Source organism: Orbicella franksi, chromosome 5 (genome assembly GCF_964199315.1).
Source record: "Orbicella franksi chromosome 5, jaOrbFran1.1, whole genome shotgun sequence".
In the NCBI taxonomy this organism is placed as follows: domain Eukaryota; kingdom Metazoa; phylum Cnidaria; class Anthozoa; order Scleractinia; family Merulinidae; genus Orbicella; species Orbicella franksi.
The window spans coordinates 7,314,861-7,341,979 of record NC_138149.1 but is presented as its reverse complement, the minus strand read 5'-3'; the positions used below and the strand labels follow the sequence as shown (position 1 = coordinate 7,341,979).

Below are 27,119 nucleotides of genomic sequence, written 5' to 3'. Positions count from 1 at the left end.
AACAGAAAAGATAACTGGTTTAGATGGTTTATTTTTCTAATTACTTGATTTTAATTTTATACCGTTTCTTACAACTAGAACAACATTTGAACACAGCTGAAGCACATTATGACAAGATACTTATTCTCGTAGTTTCCGCCGCGTAATTCATATAAAAAATCAAATACAAAATAAAAATAACGTCTTCAGGTAAAGCGGAACGTAAAAACGTCTATGACGAGGACGATATAGAAGCGTTCGAGTCCGCATGAGCAAAAGCGCTCGTGTTTTGATGAAGGCGAAGTTTAAACTTTGAGCTTTGCATTGAATTCAGAGCATGGTCGGCTGCGACCGAAGAAGAAAATATTGCGAGGACCGGATTTCCTCTTGAGGCACTCGCAGAACTGTTCAACCATTTGATCCGGGCACCAGCCTTGATCAGATCTTCAAATAATTCATCGGTTTCACAATTTTGCATTCCCTTGGGCAAGTCATATACTTCCAGAATATGGTTGACTCCTAAAACAGAAAAAAAGATGACAAACATGGTGTCAATATTTAGTAATTGAAGCGGGTTTTTTTTTTTTTTTGCGTTGTATCGCGTGGTTTATTACGTCCAGAAGCGCTAAGGACGAGGAGTATCAGCAAAAACAAGACAACGAACTGAAGTACTTAACCCAGTATCAATGAATTAGGAGAGGGGTGGGGTGAGGAAACAAAATTAAATTATTGTCAATTCAAGATCAAGAAATATATCTGGTGTCCCAAGCATCATACAGGGAGTTTGTCTCCTTCGTGTGGTTTCAATGAAAGATGGCTGTTCTTGATGGCGGAGTGCTGTGTTATCGACAAGTTTTTCGGCTCCACATTCAAAATATCAATTCTCCTTAACAACCACGACATATTTAGCTTAATGAAAAGCTTAATGTGAAACTGGATGTTGATCACCCTCCGGGATTGGTTAGATTGTGTAAGGGTGTACGAGAATAGGCCATTCCGAGTTTTCTTTTGCCTCCGTTTTAAATGGCTCCACGAACAAAACTTCTTATCAAAATCACTTTTATTCGCCTGAAAAAGAACGTGAAGGTGAAACACATCGTCAAATGAATGGAATCGCATGGAGACCCGGTTTGACACAGAGGCAAAAGGCTACTCGGAGGGTCGTAGACAAGAACACAAGACGTAAAATCCTTCTTAAAAAACACATACACATTAAAACGTATGGCCATTAAAATCCACTGTTCTTCACTGTTCACCTGTCGTCCTCTCGGACTCGGGAGTTTTTCGGCCGTGTTTTTTGCCCGTGTCCTGGTGCTGACCCCGGGGACTGCCCCTCCGGTCTTTGTACTGTTTATTTTTTGGTTTGTTATAGGGTTGGTACTGACCTCCCGACGCGTTTGCAGACTGAGCAGGGGAACCATATCTGAAAAGGAATCACAAGAAAAATCGCCACGTGACTTCACTGAGCTGATCAAACTGACCAATCACAAACAAAAATAATCTAAGGAACCAATCAAAATCATGCAACCGGTACCAAGCGCGGGAGAACGCGTTGAAGTCAAGTGACCGCAAGTTTGAGATTTCTGCTTCTGATTAGTTTAAACAAAAATGATTTGCCTTGACCAATCGTTAAGTTATTCAAACTCAAGACAAGTCGTATAAACAAGAACTAATCATTTTACGTAAAACGTCATCAGTTGAAACGAAAATTTCCCAGCAGGGTTATTTACATTACATGACTAAACCTGGTAATGAGACTTTTAACTCTATGCCAAGTGCTGCTGTAGACAAGCAGGCAGACAGGCAGACAGGCAGGCAGACAGGTAGACAGACAGACAGACAGACAGACAGACAGACAGACAGGCAGATAGGCAGGTAGACAAACAGAGAGGCAGGTAGACAGGCAGGCAGACAGGCAGGCAGGCGGGCAGATAAAAGGACAGAGAGACAGACAGACAGACAGACAGGCAACCTTCATTTAAGAACATACCTTTGATATTGGTACTGGTTGTACTGGCCCCTTTCTCCCTGAATGTCGTATCCAGTCGGTATGGTGCCATCACCGTAGGACACCAGAGAATGGGAGCCCTGCATGACAGCAGCGTCCGAGCTGTAAATGTCCCCTGCCTTAGGTAAGCGTCTATCAATATTATATATTCTCCTCTGATTAGACGGATACTGTGCCTGTACATGTACCGGAGGTTGTTGGAACTGAGTACCGACTGGACCCTGTTGTCCAACGGCAGTTGCCATAGCAACTCCTCGACCTCCTTGAATGACTACTGGTACCATCGGTCGCAGAAGCTGTTGTGGGGTGTGGGGTGAGGTGGCTTGTTGCTGATATGGGGTAGTGTGCGTCTGTTGTGACGACTGTTGAGGAATCTGTGATGAAAATGTCAGCTGTGCCTGGGGATATTGTTGCTGTGACATAAACTGGTTCGTAAGGGCAGGCGACGCCGTCTGAGGAGGGGTGGGTGGTGTTTGAGAGCGGGCGTGTTGTTGAATGACTGAGGATGTGACATCTTTGGGTATGGTACCGTAAGGGAATTGCTGGTAAGGCGTTTGAGTTGGCGACACAACGTAACCTTGGTATTGCTGCGGGGAGGCGGCCTGAGGAGCCGCTTGTCCGCCGTAAGTTTGGCCTTGAATCAATGGCCTCACTTGAGACTGCATGCCAGAATGCGGTAACACAACGTATTGCATTTGACCTGTCACGCCAGCTTGCGTGACACTGCTCACGTACATTGGTGATGTGGTACGAGTTGAACTTGGAACGCCCGACTCGGCGTATTGTTGTTGATGGTGATAGGCAGTGGAGTCTAAAGCGGCCTGTTGTCCCGACAGACTAAGCCCGCTAAATTGGGCGGTCATGTCTTGATATCCCGGATTGCCTGGCGCCACCGTCTGCCCAGATCCTGGCCAATGACTTCCCGGCGTGTGCTCTGATCCCTGAAGAGGAAGAAATACTAGCGTTCGCGAGTGAAGCCGCCCAAATTAATCCTCACTTCCCATATTGTAAGGACGGGCTTAATCGCTGTTATTCCAGGGAGTTTGGAAAGCGGTCAAATAGTTTTTTTTGTTTAAAACGTAATCCAAAGGAGGCGAAAGGGAAGCAAATATGGGTTATTGATCAAGATGGCTGTAAACTCGCAAAGTTTTTCTTTTTGCGCGTTTATGGACCGAGACGGAGTCGAGGTCTATAACCACGCAAAAAGAAGAATTTGGCCAATATCCAGCCATCTTGACCGATGAAGCTTGGTCAGTGAAGAATCTATTATATGGAATAAAGACCAAACTTTTCTTATGGGACGCAGCAAGTTATCTCAAGCGGGCAAGATAGCGCCATCTTTCCCGCTCGGGTAGCCAATCACAGTGTAGGATTTGGTTCATCTTGCCCGCTCACGAAGCTAGACATATAATAAGAAAGAATGGACCCTTAAACCTCGTTTGTGTTTCAAACCACTGATAACTGCAATAACGGCAATTTGTGATCGCTGTGAAAAGATAACGAGCGTCCATTATACTAGGATTGTTCAGGGTGCTTCTTTATTCCCATCTCTTATATTGCATTAACATTTTCTTCTTCGGGGAACAACTGTTTCAAAGGATCTTGTCCAAAATCACCGACCTGTTTTAAATTTGGAGAACATGTTAAAGCAACGCTTTTCTTGTGGTATAACATGGAACATCCCACGAGTGACCTATATTTTCTCGGTATACAGACGAGCCTTTCGGCGAATTTGTATCCAAAGAAAATACAAAGGGACAAATGGGATATTGCATGGTGTACCACGAAAGAACGTTGCAGAACTATTTTAATCCATGCCATGGAAAATACAGTGGTCAACACAATGAAGGCGAAATACGCGCAGCGCATGATGGGAAGGTTGGATGTGATACCGTCGAATATACAACGGCGTTCCAGTATTCTGATTGGCTGTATCTTCTATGACATGGTACAAAACCCCATATCCCCGCGCGGACCAATTCTCTTTGCCCTCATCATCTGTGAACGTGACTGATAAAGTATGCAGACTTTTTTTTTCTGTTAGATATTTGATCAACCCAGTGAAAACCCGAACCTTGCTATTCTCTGGTTTCTGTCTAACTACAAGCTACATATCTACACAAGAGGGACAATTTCCCACTGGGGCACATTCGAGGTTAAAAAAACAACAACAATAGTTTGGGTGTAGACAAGTCGTTCCCTACTCTTGCACATGCCTCACCATGTCGGGAATGAGATGGGATGGGGAGGGATCACATCTACAGCAGTTTGCCTATCTGCAGGTCAGTACTAAAACAAGACTTGCGCTGATCTAAACTTTAAAATCGTCAAACATTTTAGAGTTGAATTTCAGTGGCCGTGGAACGAAATAGCGGGCAACGTTTTTCTCTCACACAGCTTCAAGTCCGGGTAACTCTGCGCAAGGCTAGTTTGTTCAAAAGCCGATTTCACCAATCAGGACTACTGAAAATGTAACCCACGCTTTTGTCATTGAGCAAAACAAACAAAACACTGACAACGGCTCAATATTGTAGCTCTCCCTTCTTTGGCGATTTAGGTCAGAAGGTTTTGTCCAAAGGTTCAGTGTCCTTTGGACCTGCGTAAAATGACACCGCTTTTTTTTTTTCGTTCTAATCTGATCGATGGCAATACTACGCCACGTCATGTCACACGTCACGTCATGTCACGTCAGCCTCTCGCTGCCTAAAGAAAGTTCAGTTCGCGTTCGTGGATGTTGTCCGTAATTACGTATGGTAATGTAACAGAGGTGAAGAATCCTTTTTATTGACACACTTTATTATCAACAATTAAAATTGGTCCTCCTATAAAATAAAGCATCTTTGCTGCTCGTTTCGCGACTTTACGCACAGTTTCTCTTGAAACTTATTCTAAAATTTAAGACTTTATCGAGAGTAAAAGCTTTGGAGGTGACGAAACAACTGGTTACATCCGAAATACACTATAAATACGTCAAAAACGCAAAGATAACTTGCAACACCTGAAGATTACTACCTACTGATTCTGCTTTCTGACTGAACTATTTACATTATCTACTGCCTATTGCCTTCTACAGCAAAAAGAAACGGAGCTTGCACTACTGCGGAAAACTAAAACTTTTTAAACGAGAGTGAACTGAAATCTCTAGACAGAGAGTACATTTGTGAAGAAGACGGAAACTGATTTGGAAAACTTACAGCCTGTTGCGGCGCATAAGGAGGCCGCCCATTAGCTGGCATCACATACATCGGCTGTGGTACACCGACATACTGCGGCATAACAATTTGGCCAGAATTCACAGCAGGCTGCTGCTGTTGTTGTTGTTGTTGCTGTTGCTGCTGTTGTTGTTGCGGCTGTGCTACTGCGGAAGGCTGCTGTGCACCTTGAACAGGGGCTCGGACTGAAGATGGCGGAGTGTAGCCTGGTGTTGAACCTTGTTTGACCATGACTTGTTGGTAGCTCGGCTGCATAACCAGCGGATTCCCGTCAGGCCCTAGCAGAGGAGTGCCTGAAAAAAAGGTCAACGTTTAAATTGGCACGCATAAAACGTCTGCTAACAGGTTGACTCCCCCACCTGGGTGGAAATAAACCAGGTTTTCGTGGCCTAAAGGGCCCGGGAGTATTGTTACTTCCCAGGAATGGAATAGGATACTAGTCCATAGCAGGTTACACCCCCCCCTCCCTCCCCCCAAACCCTCCTCCAGCGTTTGGACAGGTATCCTTAACAGTTTGTCAATACCGGTGGGGAAGGGTAGCGAGAAAACAAAGCGTCTAACCAAAAAAAACAACACAATAACCCTGGCCAGCGTTTAGAATATAGACCGCTTGCTCCAGCGTCCAACGCCGCAACCGCGCCTCCCACAAGAACAGTAAGTATGCACAGACCAAAGCTCTAAGGTATTACCCTTAGGGTTCCTATACAACTTTAGCATGGAAGGAAACAAACCGAAATGGACAAAAGAAAGGCCACGTAGGAGCTTTATCGTTACTTTTCACCAAAGAACCCGGAGAAAAACCCTCGGAGCAAGGCGTGAACCAACAACAAACTCAATAATCAAGGCACTGAATCAAACATTACACGCTAAGGAGAGGAAGGTGGCTGGGGCAGGTAAATCCGAGTTCGGCAATACCTGTATTGGGGTTTATAAGCATCACCCCGTGCTGTACCGGCTCCTGAGGCATAGACCACAACACTCCACCCGCTAAATGAAATAGAAAAAAAAGTACTGTAAAACGAAGAAAAAAAAAATTGCCTAAAAACGTAGAAGAGATGAGAGAAAAGTACTAACTAAGGAATTCTCCCTTGATGTACGAATGTGCGTTAGACCATAGTTTAACAATTCCTGCAAAAGTGCAGTTAAGTAAAAGTTGACGAACCTTGGCCTTTCAGAGCTTACAGAAAACAAAATGAACACCTTCAATGTAAGACTTTTGTTAGCTGCGGATTAACAAACGATCTTACGTGCACAATCACCAACTAACTGCAGAACTGAAGTGTGGCCAGTAAAAGTCGATGTACGATCAGAAATACACAGTAAACGTATTTACCAGGTTGTTGTGACGCGGCAGTTGGTCCGGCCATGACAGGCACCATCCCTTGCATTCCAGGAGGTGCCGCTTGAACAGGCATCATCTGGACTTCCCCAGAAGGTAGATTATGAGCAACAAAAGGGACCCCTTCTGCCGCCCAGTAAGGTATTGGTGCTGACACGACAGTCTGTGAGTTGGAAACATGACGCTGACTAGGCCTCTGGCTTCCATCCGACCCTCGGCGAGCGGAAGTAGACACACGCTCAAAGGCAGGGGAAGCGCTTAGATTGCTAACACCAGGACTACTGCTGGACCTTATGAATGGTTTGTTGGTCATGATTCGAATGCCTGAAATAAGATGGTGTTAAGATGTTTTAACATGCTCCATTCACAGGCTCTGAGATAGTATGTAGCTAAGATAATACTTGTATGCAGTAACCTGTAAACACCCTCCCCTCCGGGGAGGGGGGAAATAAAGAACCCCTTTGTACAGCACAATAAACAGCGCCATCATGTACTTATCAGCTAATTACAGTAGCTTTCATTTGAAAATCCCATCTGGAGCGAAGGGGTTAAAATGCCGACAGTCACCGTTAGTAGTCAATCTCAATGTGTATCGAGCTTGGTTTTCTCACCTGCTGTCCCTGTTGTAGACCTGTCGCTTGGCACATCTACTTCCTCAGATTTTGATTTGCCTATTTTACTGATTGGGAGCCTCTCCGGTGTCTCCTCAACACCAACAACTTCATCAACATCCTCAATGTCTTCCCTGAAGAAAATGTTCAACACATTATTAGAAGCTAAGAAACCCATCTCCCCCCCCCCCCCCCACAAAAAACGCAAGGAAAATAAATGTTCTCTTTTTCAAGTTACGAGTTGCATCACGTAAGAGGTCAGACTATTTTATTTTGCAATAGTTCTTATTCACTGGAACTAAGGTAAAATATCTCATATCTTCTATCGAAACAAGACACAACTTGTTTTCCGGCAGAGGTAATAATAAATTTAGCAACTTCGTAAACATGTCAAACTTCTAGCATGCCTAAACCAGTCCTACTAATCATGGACACTGCAAAACGTTTTTTATTCTAGGCGTTATGTTACCTTTGTAAGAGTTGTGGTGGCACAAGATCAGCGTCACCTTTTGACGACTGCGAAGACTGTGATGAAATTGACTAAGACAAGAAAAAATAGCTTCAACTAAGACGAAAACAATGCAAGAAAATATCATATTCAAGCAAAGACATGCTCCGACTTCTAGAACATTGCGCACTTCAAATTTTTACATTATCATTTTCATAATTTCGCAATGATGGGTCAAGCATATTGCATTATTTTGTATAGAGCGATTTTCAACTGAGTGTCGAAAGTAATCAAACAATTACATGTACTTTGGTTTTGGTTTTGTTTTACCGCGGTTTGGGATTGGCTGAGTAGTCTAATTGGTAAGTTATTAATCGGTTTGGTTTTGGTTTTATAAGACTCAGTTGAAAACCGCTCTATCATTTATTACAAGCATGTATGTATATGAGAGCGACAGTACTAAGACCGGAGGTGCTACAACAGGCAGTAAAAGAAACTCACATCTTGATTAAATATTCTTTCCCTGGCTTTGTGGTATTCCTCTTCTCTTTCTTCAATCGATTTTGAGCGTTTATCCTCCATAGAATGTATAAGAACAGGGCTATCAATCTACAACAGTGACAAAACTTATCAGCATTTTTTTTTCTTCTCCAGCTTCTCAGCGGTCCGGAATAGTTAATCCTTGAATCTGATTGGCTAATCGCGCGCGCTCCAGCGACCCGGATTTTCCCATCCGGACCCCGAGTAAGGACCGCTTCGACGTCTCCAACTTCGTCAACTTTTCAAGCTTTTTTTACAACTTAAAACAACGCAAAATGTAAACATTCAACATAGAGTCTAACAATTATAAAATCAGCCCTACAAATTCTGCAAACTTTATCGCTTCTTGTGCTCAAACGCACTTGTACGCCAGATTTGAACTGAACGGCTTTAATTACAATTCAGCACAAAAGTTGCTCTCAAAGTAGTACCGTCGAGAAAAAATAACCACGTTCTTTGCCGGTCTTGGTCGGTTTTAAGTACGGCCCGTGGCCCAACACGGACCTCCCGGCCGGCAAATAACATATATGTATCAGGCGGACATACAAGTCGGGACTTATTCTGCAGCATGCCAAAGAACGGTAAGAAATTTTTCACCTTTGGAGGAGTACTATCGTCTGAAGGAGTATTCTGTCTTTTAAGAATTAATCGTGGAATGGCGCTCTCTGAGTCCTCTGATTCTTCTCTGGGTATCAACTCTAAAAATCTGCTTTCAGGTCTGCAAATGATCAAAATTACAAAATGGTTTTTAAGACGGCGAACACCAAAGACTGTCTCTTCCACGTAAATAGTGTCTGATAAAGGAGCTTAGTTACGGTAATTTGGCCACGAACAAAATGACCTTTAAGGTGATTCCTTAGTATTGCATTGCGCATCCCTACTGCGCACGATATTCGCGTCATTAGCGCGCGCAAATGAGCGCGTACGCGTGCAAAACAAGCTCGATAGCGAAATAAATGCTCGTTTTCTCTTAAACGAGCACGGTGACTCTCACTTTTTATTTCATAATTTCGATGAGAACAATATCCTCAATAACTGAGAAAAAAATTATCAGAAATCTATGGCTACTTTTTTGGCAAATGAAATAAATACTACAGAGGGAGACATAACAACAGCGCACGTCCAAAAGAGTTTGAAGACACTTTTTCTGGGACGTAGACGAATAAACAATCAAAGAAAGTCAAACTCTGTGTGATATAACATGCTGCACTGAAAAATAATCGAGCTTATTTGTTGCGCACGGAGATTACCAAAAGTCACCTAAATAACCGAATTTGTCAGCATTGTGGCGTGAAAAACAAGTACGGTGAACCCTCTTTTTACTACGTTTTTAATATCTCCTTGTCCTGTAACAACAGCATACCAAGTTTCATCGGAAATCTATGGCGAGTTCTTTTACAGGGGAATCACCTTAAATTGAAGGAAAACTGATAGAAAAACACCAAAGAGATAATATTAAACCAAAGGATTGGAACAAGGATGGTTAAGGATGGAAAGGATCGACACGGATTACAAACGACGAATTTGAAAAATTTTAGCTAAACTTTTCAAGATGCGTAAACTGCGACGGAGCTCCTTTAAATAATTGTGTTTTTGACGAGTTGTACTTACATTCTTGTGTTAATTGTTTTGTTTATGATGACTGATTTTCCAGTTTGTTGATCAACGTTGTGATCCATACCAAAATACGCCGCAACTCGGTGCACGATCATGCGATGGTATGACGTCATTGGTGGGTAGTGGAGGAAGAGACTGCTGAAAAAGCAAAATGAATGCACTAAGAAATTCAAGAACAACCCTCTTAAGATTACCAACCTGATAGCTTGGTTCTTGTTATAAACTATGAATCTAATTTTTTTCCCCTCTCTTTTTATGACCCACGCAAGTTTTGTTTGTGCATAAAACAGAAAAGAATCTCACTAAGGACAACTAAAACAACAACAACAAAAATGATGTCAGGTCGGTGAAATCATGATTTTCTGACATCAACTGCACTGGTTTATAAGTACATCATTTTCTTTGGAAAATTCATCCAAAAGAAGACTCGATCATAAAAAAGGAGCTGTGTCACAAATGTTACATCTTGAGTTATCTTGCCCTGCAATCTCATTTTTTTCCAATTTTAGTTTACACTCTTTTTATAAGATTATTGTTTTTCCTGCCGAGGCTGAATATTCATATTTTTATGCCGATTTTAGGCTTAAAGTGTTCTTGTGAATATTCTTAGATTATAGCATATCACATTTCTGTTTTAGAATGTATTTGGTGGCTGAATGGTGTTTAAGCAATTTTGGAGCCAGCCTACAGGCATTGTGATATGAAGCACATAACTTCTTGAAGAAACATAATTAGCATCGAATATATGGCTAGTGCTGTTTTTGGTGCTTTTTGGCTTGTTTTGCTGCTTAGAGAAAGGAAATATTTCATACGGTTTAGTTCAAAACTATAATTGTCTTGTATTTACAAATTTCAACACAGAAAATTTCAGCCTCGATATTCTTATAAAACATATTCTTACAAAAAAAAGAACTGGTGTGTGACCAAATCACTGGCGGTCTATCTTTCTCATGAAAACCAAAACTTTTCTATGCTGCGCATTTCGACGGTCAGCGAGTCTTTTTAGAAAAGTTAAATGCTTTTCGTAAACCATACATCGTTGCCATAAGAATTATTCCACTTACGCTGGTTCTGGAATAAAATTCAGGAAGTCCTGTTCAAGTCTCATAAGAAATTTTCGATCCCTAGGAATCGAGAACGAAAAGAACTGTTAGTAGAGTAACTTTATCCCTTATGTCAGTTCCTTTTGGTACATGTAGCACACCTCAGAATCAAAGCCGACAAGGTTGGCAGCTGAACGTTTAAGCAAGCATTAGAGAAGGTCAAAATCTCTGCAACTTCTAATTCATAAAATTTTCTTGACCTTGCTTTTAGCATCCCTGTTTCAAACATGATTTGATTGCAGGCAACCATCTTGGGTATTGCTGCATATGGTTACAGTATATGTATTTGAAGAAACAAAAAACTGGACAGTTTCAGCTCAGAGAGACAAGTCCATCTGCATGCAGACGCCTGCCTGGACATAATCTACCTTAAAATCAGCTGCTGCAAGACTTGAACTTGTGCAAGTTCCCAAGAATAAAAGGTAGCACTGTACAAACTTGAACTGATAACCTTAACTGAGCTATCAACATTCATTACTAAGATGGCCGTCTGTGTCCCCTGCGAGAGATTCCCTTTTCTCTCTGCTTGGTGAGACTTGAGAGGGGACCTTTCATCTCTCAGAGAAAGGAATCTCTATCTCGTAGGGTACCATCTGTGTAGCTCAGGCCCAAGGAAACAAAGTGCTTTCTGTCATGAGCAACTGCAAGGTTGGTTGCCACTGTCACAAAAATTATTGCAAGCCACTAGTGAGTTAGCCTCCTACACAGACGCTCTTTGCGCTCGTCACGCAATCTTCCTCCCCACGTTTGTGCGGGAGGAAGAATGCGTGACATAGATTGTGCGATGAGCCCAAGGTAGTAGGCTACAAGCGAGTGTCAAGGACAAGAAACTGATTTAATTAGATTTGGGGGTCAAAATGTTCAGATTTCTACAAGCCAGGTTACGGCTGTCAGACTTATAGTAGTACATGTACATGTATTGTATGTTATAGTAAGGGCATTGAGCAAGCTAACCTCGGATTCTTTAAAGTCTTTATAATAAAATCATGGAGGTCAGTGCCTGTGGAATCTGTGTATTCAAAAGAGCCATCTGCAAGAACAGATGAAAGAACACAGTTACAAAATTCATTCAACATGAACTCAAACTCTCTTTTCCTTTCCTAGAACTGTGATAAGTGAATAAAGATGGTGAATTTTACGCTCACTAATGAAATGTGAAAAGTGAACTGATCAACATTTTCGTAGCTCAGTAGCTCAGTGGATAGAGCAAATTTATTTTTTTGGCTACGCCTCATTGACTACGATAGAGCTAATTTTATGCTCGGTAATGAAATGTGAAAAGTGAACTGATCAGCATTCTCGTAGCTCAGTGGATAAAGTGCCCCTTCCCCCTCCCCCCTTCCCCCCCCCCCCCCCAAGAGTTCAGGAGGTCATGGGTTCGATTCCTGTCAGGGACCCAGATTTTTTCTTTGTCCTGCACTCATGTCATGTTGATCAGTTCACTTATTTTCAATATTTAGAAATGTAGTTCAACCACAACAGTGTAGACATGTGTGCAAATTAACAATCTGGATGCTATGTTTTATACATTTTTGTTCAGTGAATCATTGCTAGAAAATGGCATGAAATCATTTTGAGCAATGGTGACAGTGATACTTAACAAATCAATTTCATGTACATTTATTAGACTTACCTCTGGAAAGTGAACTCTGTTTAGAAGTTCTTCCCAGTGCCTCCAGTCTGGGTGGTAACTCTCCTGCTATCCCACTGTCACTGGAATCAAAACTTGTATTCTTGTAAGGAGGTGTTCCCTGGAAAGGCAAAAGGACATACAAGTACAGCAAAGTTCCAAAAATAAGTCTCAAATTTAGGGAAATTAAGGATAAATTTCCATATTGTACCAAATCCTGAAAGAAACAACCTTATGATACCAAGTTTTGTATGAGCTAATAATAACCAGCAAGGTGCAGCCAAGTTCAGCTTATGAAAAGTTACCATTGTGAGTAGTCTAATTGCATTAGTAGATACTCTATAGGATCTTCCATCTTGGTATTTTGTAAGCCACAGATCAAGAATAATTTTCCTTTCAAAAACAACCTGCACTCTAATGGCTGATGGTAAATGAGTACCTCAGCCAATGAGATTGCAGTCTTTGCATTAGTATACCAGTAGAATTCTACTAATTGACAAAAGACGTTCAATCGGGTGCGTGCTGCTCTTAAAACTTGAATTATTCTTAGTTTTAGGCTTAAAAATACACAATTGTAGATTTTGTGCTGTAATCTCAGCTACACCTAATTGACTATTTGCTCATAGAAAGCTCAGCCTCTTAGTCTTATTGTTAAATAGACAACAATGGGAGAACCAATCAGCTTTGCAGATTTCCAAAAGAACATACCGTGTCAACTAAATAAAACACAGTATGACTGACAACCTTCAGAAGAATATTGAGAACCCAGGGAAACATAAACTGGGGAGCTAGTGCCACATTTGATTTACTTGAATGGTTAATATTTCACACCTCTGTGACCTCATCTGGGTAATGTGAGGGCGGGGGTGAAGGCACACTCGTCACAGCAGCACTTCGCACAAGAGTTTTCCTTGTATGATGGTAAGTGGGCTGTAGAGTGAAAAGAAAATAATCTTATGTAATGTGACAGTGGTCAGTTAATGGTAAGAATAACATCACGCAGCAACTACTACCCTGTGAAAGGCTCCCTTTATAATAAGCTTAAAATATCACATATCCTTACTGACCAACAAGCATTTTTTTTTTTACGGTACACTGTAGTTCAAAGAATTTTGAGGTGCATCGATACAAAAAATTTTCCCCTAGTGAAAATACTCTTTATTAGTAAGGGCAATTTTTGTGTGGTCAACCATGAAAAAAATGCAGAGTGAACACGAAAAACAACAACAACAAAGGAACTAGATGCAAGCAATGTGATAGGTTTCAGAAACAATGGACAGGAGAGCATGATGGCTTTTGGTTGATGTAGTGAATGTGCAGCACAAAATCTGTAACGAGTACAGAGCAGTTTTCAATTGAGTGTCATACAACCAAAGCTAAAGTAATCACTCTAGCCAATCACAAAGGACAGAGGCATTCCAGTGAACCAATCAAAGCTTGAAGTGGTTGCATGTAGCTGACGCAAAGTGTGGGAAAAAGCATGTGAGCGAATCATGATTGGTTTTGGTTTTACTTCTGATTGGATGAAAGAGTGCCGTGAGTTTTGTTAAGCCAATCAGGTAGCAAAGTAAGTACAAAACCAATTACTTTTCAACACTCCCTATAGCAAGTTGCTAATTTATCAAAAACATTTATACTTTTTGATACCAGTCACTTTTCAGTATTGTGATGTGCCAAACTCTCATCTTTACCAATAGATATCTTTAACTATTTCAATTACTAACAGCTGAAACAAATCACCACTGGCCAGCCAGGATTTATAACACTTTTTCAAAGTCACATGAGAGTCACTCCATCATTGAATGTGTCTAGATATAAGGATAACTAGTATATGTATGTGCTTGATTTGTCCCTCATTGTGACCCACTTCTGTGACTGTCATAATCTGACACCTTGCTCTCAACTCAAAGCTACTTTATTCTCTTAGAAAGAGCATGTAAACTTTAGTTTAACAGAAATCTTACCTCAGAAGCTGAATGAGTAAGCACTGGGATCGACGATCGTATTCCATGGAAGCTCTGTTGCACATGAACAGTGCTTAATGAGGCCTTGGGTTGTGCTGCCATGGTGATAGCCTGAGGCTGTTCTGGAGACTCTGCCTTTGTGCTCTCGTCACTGGATGCTTCAGCAGTGGTGACAATGGGATTTTTAGATTTCTGACCAGAAAATAGGAGAAAAAAATTGGAGAAAAATAATTAATACTGTGTAATAAAAATGCAATGAGAAAGTTCAAGTTGACAAGCAAGATATTAAAGAAATACGAGGGTCAGGCAGTACAGAAGAGGACATTCGAGCAAGACTAGGAAAAGCACAGGCTGTGTATAACAACCTGGACCTGATCTGGAAGAACGGTCAGTTTAACAGCAAAACCGAGATCAAACTTTTTAAGTCTAATGTACTCCTGCTGCTGTTGTATGCATGTGAAAATTGGCAAATGATATAGCAGACAAGAAAAAGCTGGATGTGTTCTTACATAAGAGCCTTGGTTGGATACTCAAGACCTACTGGCTAATGCATATACTTTTTTTTTCACTGCTTAATTTATGTTTTGTGTAGTTTGGGATTATTTAAATTCAAAACTGAAGGCCAAACAAAATAAGCAGAAAACCTCACTAAAACGTGACAAAACTGAAATCAAAATTCTTGCTAACCCTGGGCTAGCTTAAGCGGGCTTTGATCAACTTGGCCCTGTGCTATATAACATTTGTTTGAATGGATACATCCTAGAGTTTCTGACTTATTTAAGATTTGACTCTGGAGAAGAAACAAGTAAATGAATTTATAGTGGTCAATGCACTTAGCTACTAGCTACCAGTAGTTTTCAGGCATGCCACTTAAACTGAAAGAAACAAATATTGCAAATAAACATAACAGGCTTAAAAATCGGCAGGAGGTAGACCAGTTCAAGGCCACTTAACCACCTGGCCACGCTGCCTCCACTAACCTTAACCCCAACAGCCAGCTAGACACAACCCTCCAAGTTGCAACCATTTTAGTCACCATGGCAACTAGAATTTTGGAGCTGGTGACTAAATTAGAACGCAAGTCGCCAGCTTGGCAACTAAAATTAACCTGACCTATGCGTCAGGAGCTTGAGCAGACTATCATCCAGAGTGAAAAGAAAAACGTTCTGAGCATTAAGAATTCACTTTGCAAAGCTAGTTGTTGTGGGATTTTAACCAACAGAAATGGAGACTGAAAAGCATGAAATGTTACACGGTAAACAAAGATCAAGGAATTTCATTCACTTGAGCTTGGGACGTGACGAAATTCGTTCCACTCGACTGAACTTTGGCACATGACAATTTTACCTGGAAGTGCGAGACAACGCACCCAATCCGGTCATTTGCCATCGAAAAGCAGAGGAATTGCAAAAGCTTGGAAAGCTCAATGGTGACAGGATCCACACTATATTTGAGAAACATCTAGATGTATTTGAGAAAAGTATTTTGCTTCAGTGGACACGAAAATACTTGACTTTACAGCAAACTTGATAACACAAGCACGGGGGCTTCCATAAATTAAAAAAACTGTGATGAAAAGCGGCTTGCAGTTGTAAATAAATTTCACTTGTGTGAACGAACCTGGGTTTATTTTTAAATAGTCAAAGATTTCATCAATAAAAAATATCCACCTTAGTGATTGCCCTAAAACTTGTGAAAGTATTTTCGCGTTGAGTATTCACGTTCTGCGGTTCGCATATTAAATTCAAAACGACAAACAATTTGAGCGTGAACTTTTCTGTCCATTTCAATACAGTCTTTAATTTTCAGATGAAGTTTTATATCGTTTGCTTATTCAAGCAGAAAACCACCTTAAACATTTAAAAAAGCTCATAAGCAATAAGGTGAAAATAGTGTTCACTTTATGGTCTCAGCAAGAATTTGATGCCGCCTTGATAAACATTGGAAAACTTTCCACCATTCAGCTGCAAATGAGGCTATCTTATTTTAACTTGGTATAATCTGTGTCATTTGCACTGCTCCTGTTGTGTGAATTATAAATGATATACACAAATATTTCTGTGTTTTGCAAAGCGACTTTTTTTCTTAATTTTCATTTTCATTTGATCATCAATCATTCCAATAAAAGCATATTTGAATCAACATTAGGTAGTTCTTTCACTGAACAGGACTTCAATTTACTTGGTGGTTCAAGGAAAATGTTATTAATAATACAGTTAGATAATAATAAGATTATTATTTATTATTAATTAATTATTAATTTATGCATATATTTTGGCGACTAAAATTTTTCACTAGCGACCAAACCTGAACAGTCAGTGGCCAAATGGCCACTAAGGAAAAAAGTTAACTTGGAGGGTTGAGACAGAAGCTAACCTCAGAGGGTGTATGAGTGCAGTTTTCCTGGTGGTTTGTCATATCTTGACCATTATCTAAAGGGAATCTTTCATCCATCATCTGAAAGGACAATTCTGTGGAGGAAACAATTTACAACTGGTGAGAACTTTAAATTCAGATTTAAACCAGTGTTGATTAGACGAGAGATGCTGATTTCTTGCGGCCACTATCTCCGATGTTCTAGGATGATGAAAAAAAATCTGATCTCAAACTTTTTCTGCAGAGTACATATAATAATAAGTTACAAAGTTATTAGTTGTTACTTATTAAGCAATGAGCTACTTAACAGTAGTATGACTAATTTGAGTACATGTATGTAGTTTGGCAATATACCAGAAAGACCACTTGTTACCACTGGTTAGGAGTATTTCATTGTTGCACACCTTTTGTCCAGACAACTATTAACAATCTATGTTCAAAGCTGTGATATTAATGATTTTCCAGTATCACCTCTCAATTGCAGGGTGTAAGAGACATTTTCTTGTAACATTCCAAATAAAACAGTTATTAAATATTCCTTTAGAAGCCTGGATTAGCAGAAAACCAGGAAGTCACTTTTCTGATCCACCTAGGTTAGGTTAAATCAATTCACCAACTCAGAATGTGTAAGCTAATACACAACAACAAAAAATGTATGTTGATAATTTGAGATCCAAATTGGACAATATGTTGATTGTTGAGGCCTGTTTACAAAAAGCGAAAAAATTATTACAAAGCTGACACTTACTATTAAGAGAATGTATGGCACAGCGTAACTAAGCACCACTTAACATGTTGATCAATGCCTCATTTTTGAACTCAACTGAGTTTAACATTTCACTCTAGTTTGGACTACATGATGATGTGCTGATACACTAGAGATATTATATATTACACATACCCTGTTGTTTTGAAATCACGATCATAGATTCTTATCTTGCATGTACCGTATACAATAAACACTGAAGAATGCGATAACTCAAGTACACTGTTGTATTCGAACAACAGAAAAATAGGCATTTGAATGAAATTGTTAAACCACTATAGAAATGTTGCATTTGGAATACATTTGGAATGAATAGTTATTAAAGGTGTCGTGTTTAATATATCAAAGGGCTGTCAACCATGACAGTGGATATATCAAGTCAAATATTGATAACTATGAAGAGTGCATATAAATTAGATCCGGCTGAATATTTCAATTGCGCAATAATATTTCTTTATAGTTAAGTCCAATTCAGAAGAAAAGGAACATTCAATTTCCTTTAAAGCAGTGGTTTATAATGCCGAGTATAAATGAAGAAAGCAATAAAGAATAACAAACAGCTACAAAAAAGTGGATCACATCACTGGGCAAAACTTAAACTTAAACATTAAAAAAAACTGATTAAAAAGTTTTTCTGAATTTTTAGAAGTACAATTTACACATAAGTGCCCTCACAGGGCTAATACACCGTAAATAATATTACGACACCACAGTCAGTTGTGAAACAATATTAACTAATTATACATAAGAAATGACCAAAACAAGAAAACACAGTCAAGCAGAGAAAATTATTCTATTATTGGCCAGGGCTTGCAAATGCAGAAAATCTGAAACCAATACAGCATTCATAAAATTAATGAAAAAAAACACATAGATGTCTCTCAATTAAGGTTTGTTACGTTGTACATATAGTGCTGGCCAATATCAATATCACTGGTCTCATATTCCACAAGCACCAAATATAATGTCAAGGGACTAAGTGCATTATCTTACTTGTAAAGTTGCAATGTCTAGACTAGCTCTATAATTTGTAATTTGTAAATTTTTGCATATCAAACAACTTGAAGTTGAGTTAGAATGCTTTAAGATGCAAAATTTTTTTTCCTTTTTTTTCTTATTTGCATATAAGCGCCTTGATTCTACCAGTGGAATAAAAAACCAGATTTTGAAATTCAAAAGCTGTTTTGCACCCCTTTTACCTTTTGTCTTTTCAGTCAATTTAATTAGCAATTGCATAATGGCTTATCTCTAGATTATGTAAAATGTGGGATATGCAAAGACTTGCAAATTGTTAATTGAAGGAAAGCTGACTCATACCTCATGCAAAGTTCAAGTTTGCAACATGTTATTTGAAAGAAATTCATAAAATCCTTCTTTCTCTGCAGGTAAAATTTGTACAAAAATAAAATCCAAATAAATTTAAATACAAAGTTTCAAATGAATCTGCAATCATTGACCAGCAACTAGATCCTTTGACAACAACGATACTTCAAAGCCAGCCACTAATATCAATATAATTCTTGTTCCGTGATTTACCTTAGTTTGCAGTAAAATGCACACAGATTAAATATGCAACAGGATAACCACACATGTGAAGCGTAGAGCAACTTTGCAGTTTGGAAAACCCAACTTGCATGAAATCAAACACCACAAACCCTCCAAGCTTGACAATTTTCGGAAACCCTTACATCTCATGTAACCTTCGTCAACTTTCATCTCTCAGCAGCACACAGGTCTGGGCTGAACAAGGGGTGAGGTTATATCAAAACATTTTAAATAAATAATCACGACAAGTCTTGTCTTTGAGATCCGTAGAATTTTCTAGACTGGGGTTGGCTTGATTCCCAATTACTGTGGTCACTCAAAATGAAAAGTGGCCCTCTCAGAAAGCAGCTTTTCTAATTGAATTTTTGCAAATGGTTACATGTAGGATAAACCATTATCTTGATGCCCTGAGAAGATTCTAGCAGGACCGTTGTTACCACAACAAATCAATTCCTGCCATAAACGAACACTTAAAATAGATTGCTATGCACCAGAGGAAAGATTGAAACCCAGACAAGACACAAGCTCGTGAATAACTTTTCCTTGCAATCATTCAACTAATTGCTTGACAAAGGTCATAGAGAGCAATTTGGGATTTTTGATTTAAAGAGATAATAAAACTGAAATTGATTTTAAAAAACCTGTTTTTTGAGGAGGTTTCTCGTTTGAAGGTTCTGGAGGCCTTACATGCTACTTAGCTCAAAGAGGATTAAGTGAGGTAAGTAAATTTGAGAAGGTTGCATAATAACCTTTGGATTCAGAGCCACTAAATATAGATTATAATAACAATTATTGTTAGAGTTTCGTGGTTTGTCAAGACAATATACATGTAATCTCAGGACTTGTCGATGATCCTACTGTTAACACCTCTCTGTTTCACCATGCACTATATTCAAACAAGAAATGAACTCTTGACCACCCTTTGGGATTTTAAACAAAGGCGACATTGAGAATTAAATCACCTTGTGAAACACACTGGTGTTTTACATGTAAAATTTATCCAGGGTCAGTAACTGTTTTAGAATTCCTCTTCAAGATGCTTTTCAACTAGATGACTTTGTGATGACAGTAACACTATATATGTCTCTTCATTTTCCTGTCATGCATAACAATCTGCCAATAAAATCTTTCAGAGAGATATTTTACTTACTGGTCGATAATCAACAATTTCTGTAGCGACAAGGTAATGAATGTATCTGGCTGACACCATCCTTTCGGGTTTTTTTGTTTGTTTGTTTTGTTTGGTCTGTACGAGAGAAAACCAACAAACATATGACATAAACGTTGTTTGTTCAATGTCTTTAAAATACACATACTTTCAGTCCACACACCAAAAGAAAAAATCACTACATTGCAGCCAATTTGTAGTTTCAAAAAAAAAAAATTAAAAATATGTACTGTTTCATGTACACAAAGAAGAACCACTAAATGTTCACAAAATGCTACATGTACATGTAAGTGCATTATAAGTGAGGAATAAGCCAAATATGTATCAGAACTGTAATTCTAAGTATGCTTCAGTACTTCAACATATTAATTAAGGTGTATGTCTGGTTCTAAAAGTGCTTTGACAGCCTTCACTGCTACTTTGACTATTAAAAGTCCCCCAGCCTTTTAAGCAACTAAGCTTCTCACTTAGAAAGCAGCAACAATTGAAACCAGACTCTTAAAGGGAACAGTCACACCATACAGCTAAATCTTGCATGCACTGAATCTGTCTACCAATCTGTGCATCGGCAGTAAGCCTTAATTTTTCAGAGCTACATCTCTACCAATTTCTACCAGAACAGTCATTCGTGAAAATCAAGTCTAGATATTTGCCCAAGGTGACAAGTTTGAAACTTGCATCCAAAAAACCTTGTGGATCAAACCTTCCAGCATGATTAATCCTTGCTTACAAGTTACAGTTACCTTTAGTTAGAGGTATACAATAGTAGAGAGTAAAACAGCAGTAAGAGGGAACATGTAAACCAGCTTTCTAAATATAACAGCATGCACAACACACCATAAATGAGTATGCTATAGAACCATCTGCAGTAGATTGGGTTTTTTTTTTGCATAATTTAGAGGCAAGGCTATCATTCAAAGCGTTAGGAAAGTACAATTTATTTGTGAGCATCAGTAACGATGCAGTCTCCAAAAATAGCCAAACAAGGAAAGTGCAAACCATTGGTCTAAAGAGCAGTTGACAATTTCCCAAAACACAAGGTAGTCAGTAATGGCAAATACAGTACCACACATGCTGCAGAAGTACATGTTCATTAAAACAACATTATGGTGCATCAAACTCATGAAGGTAGAATTTCATCACTTCAACTGGTTCATAGATGTTGAATTTCTAGAGGAGATCTCAAATCGTCCTTGTTTTTCCTCCTGATCACTTCCAAACAACAAAATCTAAAACCACACTTTCACCAACAAATAGACTTCACTCGATTATAAAGCTTTTTAAGTTCACAACAGTAAGGTGATCACTGAACCTAAAATAGGTCCAGATCCATGCTATATGTACCTAGATAGTCATGCGCAAAATAGAAAGTGGACCAGATTCTTACCACGAGTTATCGATATACAGAAGAATCATTCAAGTATGAACACTTTCAGATGAGTTCAAACAAATATCTTTGCCACACAGAGCTGAAAATGGTAAAATTACAGGGCCAACAACATTCATACACAACACTGTGTCAAACCTGTGACAGGATCCCATTTCAAAATATTCTAAGCTGTAAATAGTACCAGTGTACCTCGATTGCCAGAGTAAGCAGGGCTGAAAAAACTTGTTTATGCTATATTTGTATTCTCTTAATTGGACTGGAACTAGCTTGCAACTGAGGCTAATGCAGGGAGTCTTTTCAAATGCAAAATATGATAATTCATCTCTTTTTAGTGATAATCCCCCCCACATGAGCCTCCATTGCAAGCTAACTCCAGACATACCAAGAATAGACTACAAGTAGTCGCTCTTTCTCTTAGTCTGTCATGCGTGACGCAAAAGAAAACCACAAGAAAAAAATGGCCACATGAAATCCTTTGGGCGAGGCGTGTGCGAAAGGAGGGACTACAGCCTAAGCCACAGAGTTTGAATTATCACAACGCAAAAATATGATTGGCTTATGCTAGGAGCATTGACAACATGTCGTCAACATTTGAGATATGTGTGACGTCTTGCAGGAATGTCTATCTCGCTCCCTGAAAATAGAAAGCTTTGGAATCGGAGCAAATCAAAGTGTTGGAATTACGTCTCACAGGCTGTGATGTTCTTGTGATTCTGCCAACAGGCTATGGAAAGAGCTAAATTTAACAGGTGTTTTGTTTGGCAAGGGTTTTCGCCTCGAACCTGAATGCAAGCGTGTTAGCAATTTCACTGCTCAACACCAGGTCACCAGCATCGTCAAAGAACAATTCCATACATATGAATTGACTGAGCTTAGCCTTTCTGCTGGCCATCTGAAAGACTTTCACTTGAAACTTTCCACTGCTATCGGCAAACATGTCACTACAGTTGGATGATCTCCTATATCAAATACATAATGTAAATTCTTGGTTGAACTCTGCATTTGAAAATTTTGCAATAACTTTTTAATTTAAACCTACAGACACAGTAGAAAACCATTACAAGATGCCTCCTTTGCCATCTTCTTTTTGAAACTTAAAAGAGTTGTCCCTCCTGACCAAGCCAAATACTCATCTCAGAGTGTCCCAGGTAAGTGAGTCAAACATATCCAAACTAATTTCATGTCATTAAGTCAGCTCAGTACTGTGTCACTTCATCTTCAAAGCAAGTGACTCCCAACCAGGAACAGCCTGTCCCCCTTCTAAGGGTCTGTTTACAAGGAGGGAGGGTTACCAGCGTTAGCAAGCGGGTTACCCTAGCACTCACACATTTCCTCTTTTTTCCTCCGTCATGTTTACAAGTCAGCCAGGGTTACCCAGGTAGGTGGGTTACCCTATCTACGTATTAGGGTTACCCTGGCAGGAAGGTTAACTTTCTCCCTTGTAAACACTCCAGGTAGGGCTAACCTGCCTACCCGCGTTAACTTTCTAATTTCCAGACCCTTTGAGTGTAACCATGCATTAAGTTGTACTGGGTTGTAGGGTTACCCTACCAGTGAAATTTTGCTTGTAAACCTGGGCTATCTTTTGCCCTCCAGGGTAACCCTCCCTCCTTGTAAACAGGCCCTAACCCCTTCCCTCCCCCACCACCCAAGTTAACTCTTTGATTTTGTATATAAACAAGTTGTTGCTATTTATAAAGAAATCAGTGAAACATTTTCAACATAAATATCATGGTCATGGTATGGAGCAAAACCCTCCTACTTGGAACAAATTACATGCAACTCTATATCAACACGTCTTAATTCACATGGTGTAACAATTATTCCTCAAACACTGACAGGTTGTCACACTACACTGTACACTGAAATAATGTACAAGCATCTTTGATTTGTGATACATGTACTCCAAAAAAAGATTGCAAGCTTGCATTTTCTGGGTAAAAATTACAGGAAATACCTCCTGGAACCCCATGACACATTTGACGTAGCTTACATTCAATTTATAATGTTACATTAATTGTAACCTTAGAACCCAAACTGTATCAGCTGCTTATAAATAGCTAAAATTGAAATCTATCAATATACTTTACACAATGAAAGACTGTATCAAATACAACTAAATATTTTCCACCACTTAATTTCTCTTAGATTTCCATTCGTGATTGTTGATTTAACTGTGAATCTTACAACAATCTAAGTCTTACTTTATCTTAAGCATGCAAGAACCATTACTGACAACCCGAACCTTTCCCCTAAGAATAATTTAAAATGTGCAAAAACTTCAGTCATTTATTACCGTATGCCCTTATTCAATGCACATCTCCACATAGGATAATGTGGGTAAACTTCTGGTTGTGCAAAAAAATCTGTATTTAGTTTTCATCTCTAAAATTGCAGAGCACCCACTGAGTTGAGACAACTGCAACAACAAGCTAGACCACATTATGCCAATTAAGGTTGGTCAAGTTTCTAAATTGAAATCAAATCCATGCATGCATCAGGCCTTCAACAGACCACAAGACAGTCAAATCACTGATCTTTAAAAACATGAGGAGTTTCAATTTAGAGTTTCTCCAAAATCATTTGAATCACACAATAAGACTGAGTAACTTTTCCCCTTGTGAAGCTCATCATCCCCGGATCATCAGAGGATAATATAACAATAATAATATACGATGCTATATTGGATGCAATCAAGAATCTAAAAAATGCAAAATTAATATCTATGAATATTGAATAAGTGGCAATTCAAGGTGAAGGTTACTTTTCAGGAAACATTTTTATTGTCACAAAAGAAACCAACAGAGAGATCAAAGAGGACACAGAGAAGGAGAGATCCATGTGAGTATTGCAATATAATTTCCAGGTTTAGTTTACACAGTGGTTACAGAAAAAACTCAGATCAAACACTATTTTTGCTATGCAGTTACAAAAAGACAAATATATGAACATTACTGGTATCTCACCAGCGTTACAAAAGTGAATTAATCAATACACATACACACTTGCTAATAAATAAATGCAGCAGTTTTAAAAACAACACGCGTTACCACAAACTAAAGTATTCTCGTTGGAAGATTCAAATTACAGAAAACTTGAGATGGCTAAAACGCGATAATCACTAATTATTTTCACCTCAGCCCTTCTGTGCAAACGAGTGCAAAAACTCACAGTGGCAACAAGAAAATTCATTTAATATTTCCAACCAGTGTCCGGGGTTGTCGTTCTAGCAATCGCAATTTCTTCCATACAGGACAACTGGTTGCTGGTTAACCAAGAATCCATAAGCTTACTTGAGACACATCCAGGGCCTTTGTCATTTACGAAGACACTTAAGCCTTAGTTAAGCTTAAGTCAATTCTCAGCCAGACATTTAAAACAGTTTGAATTTCTCTACGAAATTAATCTATTTCGCGATGTCGTATCCAAGTTTGTTCAAGAAACCACGGACAGATTGCTCGAAATGTCGGCGATTATTACCAGGTCAAAGACCAAAAGAAAACACAATCGATTCCATAATATGCACTGAATACAAATTCAACATAAGCTGATTCACATTGAAAGTTAAAGCTCTGCGGCCCCTATTTATTCCAGCCATTGTTTGCATTTGCTCACCCTTTAACAAATTTTAATCCATAGCAAACAAGAAAGTCTCTGCAGAGATCTTACCTTAGAAAGTAGCCAGTTTAGGTCCATTTTCAATCATCGCTGCAGTGGAAAGAGGAAACTTGCAAACTATCGATCATTCCGTTTGGAAAAGTCTTGCGTGGTGAAAACGTAACAAATTTTGCCCAAAATTGCAGAATCAGCCCCGGCGTATTTACGGCCTTAAATCTGAAAGGGGAAGTAAAAACAGGCCGAATAAGAATTTTTTAATCAAAAAATTAAAGCTGAAAAATAGGATACGATAACATGTGATGAAAATTCAACTTAGGACTTGCAAAACAAGAAAGAAACTTGCACATTTACAGATTAACGAGTGGAGAAGCACCTTTATAAAATTAAGCTTATACAGTATCCACTAAATAAAATGGTGGCTTCCCAATAAAACTGTCCAAAAAATATTCCCCTAATAATAGACATATTCCATGAATACTCTCCTAAAATAAAATAAAATTAGGAAAAGCACAAAGAGTGGACGCTCAAATGGGGGTAGATTTTGCTTGAAATCGACAACTTATAAAAACCTTAATTAATAATTCACTCCACTCGACTACACTCCCTCCAAACATCGACCTAAACAAGATAAACCCCAAAAATTCTACATTAGTTGAACAACGCCCATTGTAAGAAAAAGCCAGATCCAAACCTTACAAAAGGCCGCCTCAATATGACGCAAACCTCTCGCAATCGACGAGACTTGCACATGAAATCGACAACAGATTTGCCGACACCGAGGGGAAAGTTTTGCTCATCCACGCCGATATTTTCGTAACACATTTTTGAGCGTGGGCGAGCTTAATTTAACTCCAACTAACAAATCCCGGGAATCTCTCTCGCCGGCCACTTTACCTCACCTGAAAGTTTGCTAGACATGTTTTTCTTTTCATCTGTGGCAGCGATGGCGGTACAAACAGCCGGATAAATGCACCAAACTGCAGCAGGTTTTGAAAACTGCCGAGAATTTTCACGGCAAAGAACGGACGCGGCTTTTGGACGCAGAATTGCAACCGGAACTTCAAATGAGCTGCAACGTCTCCCGTAGGTTACTAAGAGAAGACCTCGTTAATTCAGGAGTTAAAACAGATAATTTTTCCCTAAAAACAGTCGAATTGTCATGGCATGAACACAGAGAGAATGTAACACCGGCCACACGAGCATCATCAATCGCACGCACCCGAGACTTCTGGGTAATGACGTCACAGGAAACTAAAAATTGCCGGAAGTAAAAGTTCATTCAAAGAGGACTTCCGCTCTGAATAAAAGTAAGACTGAAAATTGACCCAAGAAAGCAATTTTAAATGCAACGTACAGTATATATCTATATGAGATTTTAAACGTAACACGAAGGAAATGTAGATCGGTCGGGAGATTAAAGTATGTTAAAATTATTTGTTGTTATTATTTTGACGGACCATGAAAATGCGTATTTTAGAGAACGAGTGTCGTTAAATAAATTACTTTTCACAGGCGAAAAATATATCAAGAAATTTCTATTTTGATCTCACTGGATACGAAAAAGCGACATTTTGAGGCTGATTCGTGATAAGTACACTGATGTATTACGTGTAAAACATGACAGTTTTTTTATTTGTTGTAATAATACAGCAACATGTCAGCTTGAAATCGTGCATGAGTCTTGACAAGTCGGAAGAAAAAATATCACGCACGTCCAAGCAAGCAGCCACGGATCTCTGTTACCTTGCTAATAATACTAAAGTATAACGAACCGTTATTATTTATTCCACGTGAGTTTTCTCTGG

At 39.2% G+C, this 27,119-nt stretch overlaps 2 protein-coding genes across 7 annotated transcripts in view; one reads left to right on the top strand and one right to left on the bottom strand.

Moving 5' to 3' along the window:
- Nucleotides 1–27,119, top strand: part of LOC145488634 (neuroligin-4, X-linked-like) — a 198,055-nt gene that overhangs the window by 151,495 nt on the left and 19,441 nt on the right. The gene's annotated exons all lie outside the window — the stretch shown is intronic.
- LOC145488625 (uncharacterized) lies at nt 12–26,740 on the bottom strand. 6 transcript variants are annotated; one of them, XM_081467521.1, is made up of 19 exons: nt 26,209–26,733; nt 25,366–25,530; nt 16,828–16,922; nt 14,452–14,643; nt 13,319–13,417; nt 12,491–12,608; nt 11,812–11,887; nt 10,819–10,878; nt 9,749–9,892; nt 8,735–8,855; nt 8,099–8,206; nt 7,619–7,689; nt 7,150–7,283; nt 6,533–6,862; nt 6,115–6,186; nt 5,182–5,492; nt 1,970–2,928; nt 1,236–1,402; nt 12–498 (listed from the first exon to the last, which is right to left on the bottom strand). In XM_081467521.1, the coding sequence occupies exons 3-19, from the start codon at nt 16,906–16,908 to the stop codon at nt 212–214; spliced, it is 3,330 nt and encodes a 1,109-aa protein (XP_081323647.1). In that variant the 5' UTR covers nt 16,909–16,922; nt 25,366–25,530; nt 26,209–26,733; the 3' UTR covers nt 12–211. The 6 variants fall into 6 exon arrangements, with proteins under 6 accessions (XP_081323647.1, XP_081323646.1, XP_081323649.1 ...); XM_081467520.1 differs by having other exon boundaries at nt 26,214–26,733; XM_081467523.1 differs by having other exon boundaries at nt 9,749–9,889; nt 26,214–26,733.

What these genes read in the sequence shown, in the direction of transcription:
- LOC145488625 (XM_081467521.1), bottom strand. Translation starts at nt 16,908, where the DNA reads ATGATGGATGAAAGATTCCCTTTAGATAATGGTCAAGATATGACAAAC. An exon ending in AAAGAATATTTAATCAAGAT is followed by an intron (nt 7,690 to 8,098) that starts GTGAGTTTCTTT and finishes TTCTTGTCTTAG; the next exon opens with TCAATTTCATCACAGTCTTC. An exon ending in CCACCACAACTCTTACAAAG is followed by an intron (nt 7,284 to 7,618) that starts GTAACATAACGC and finishes CATTTTCTTCAG; the next exon opens with GGAAGACATTGAGGATGTTG.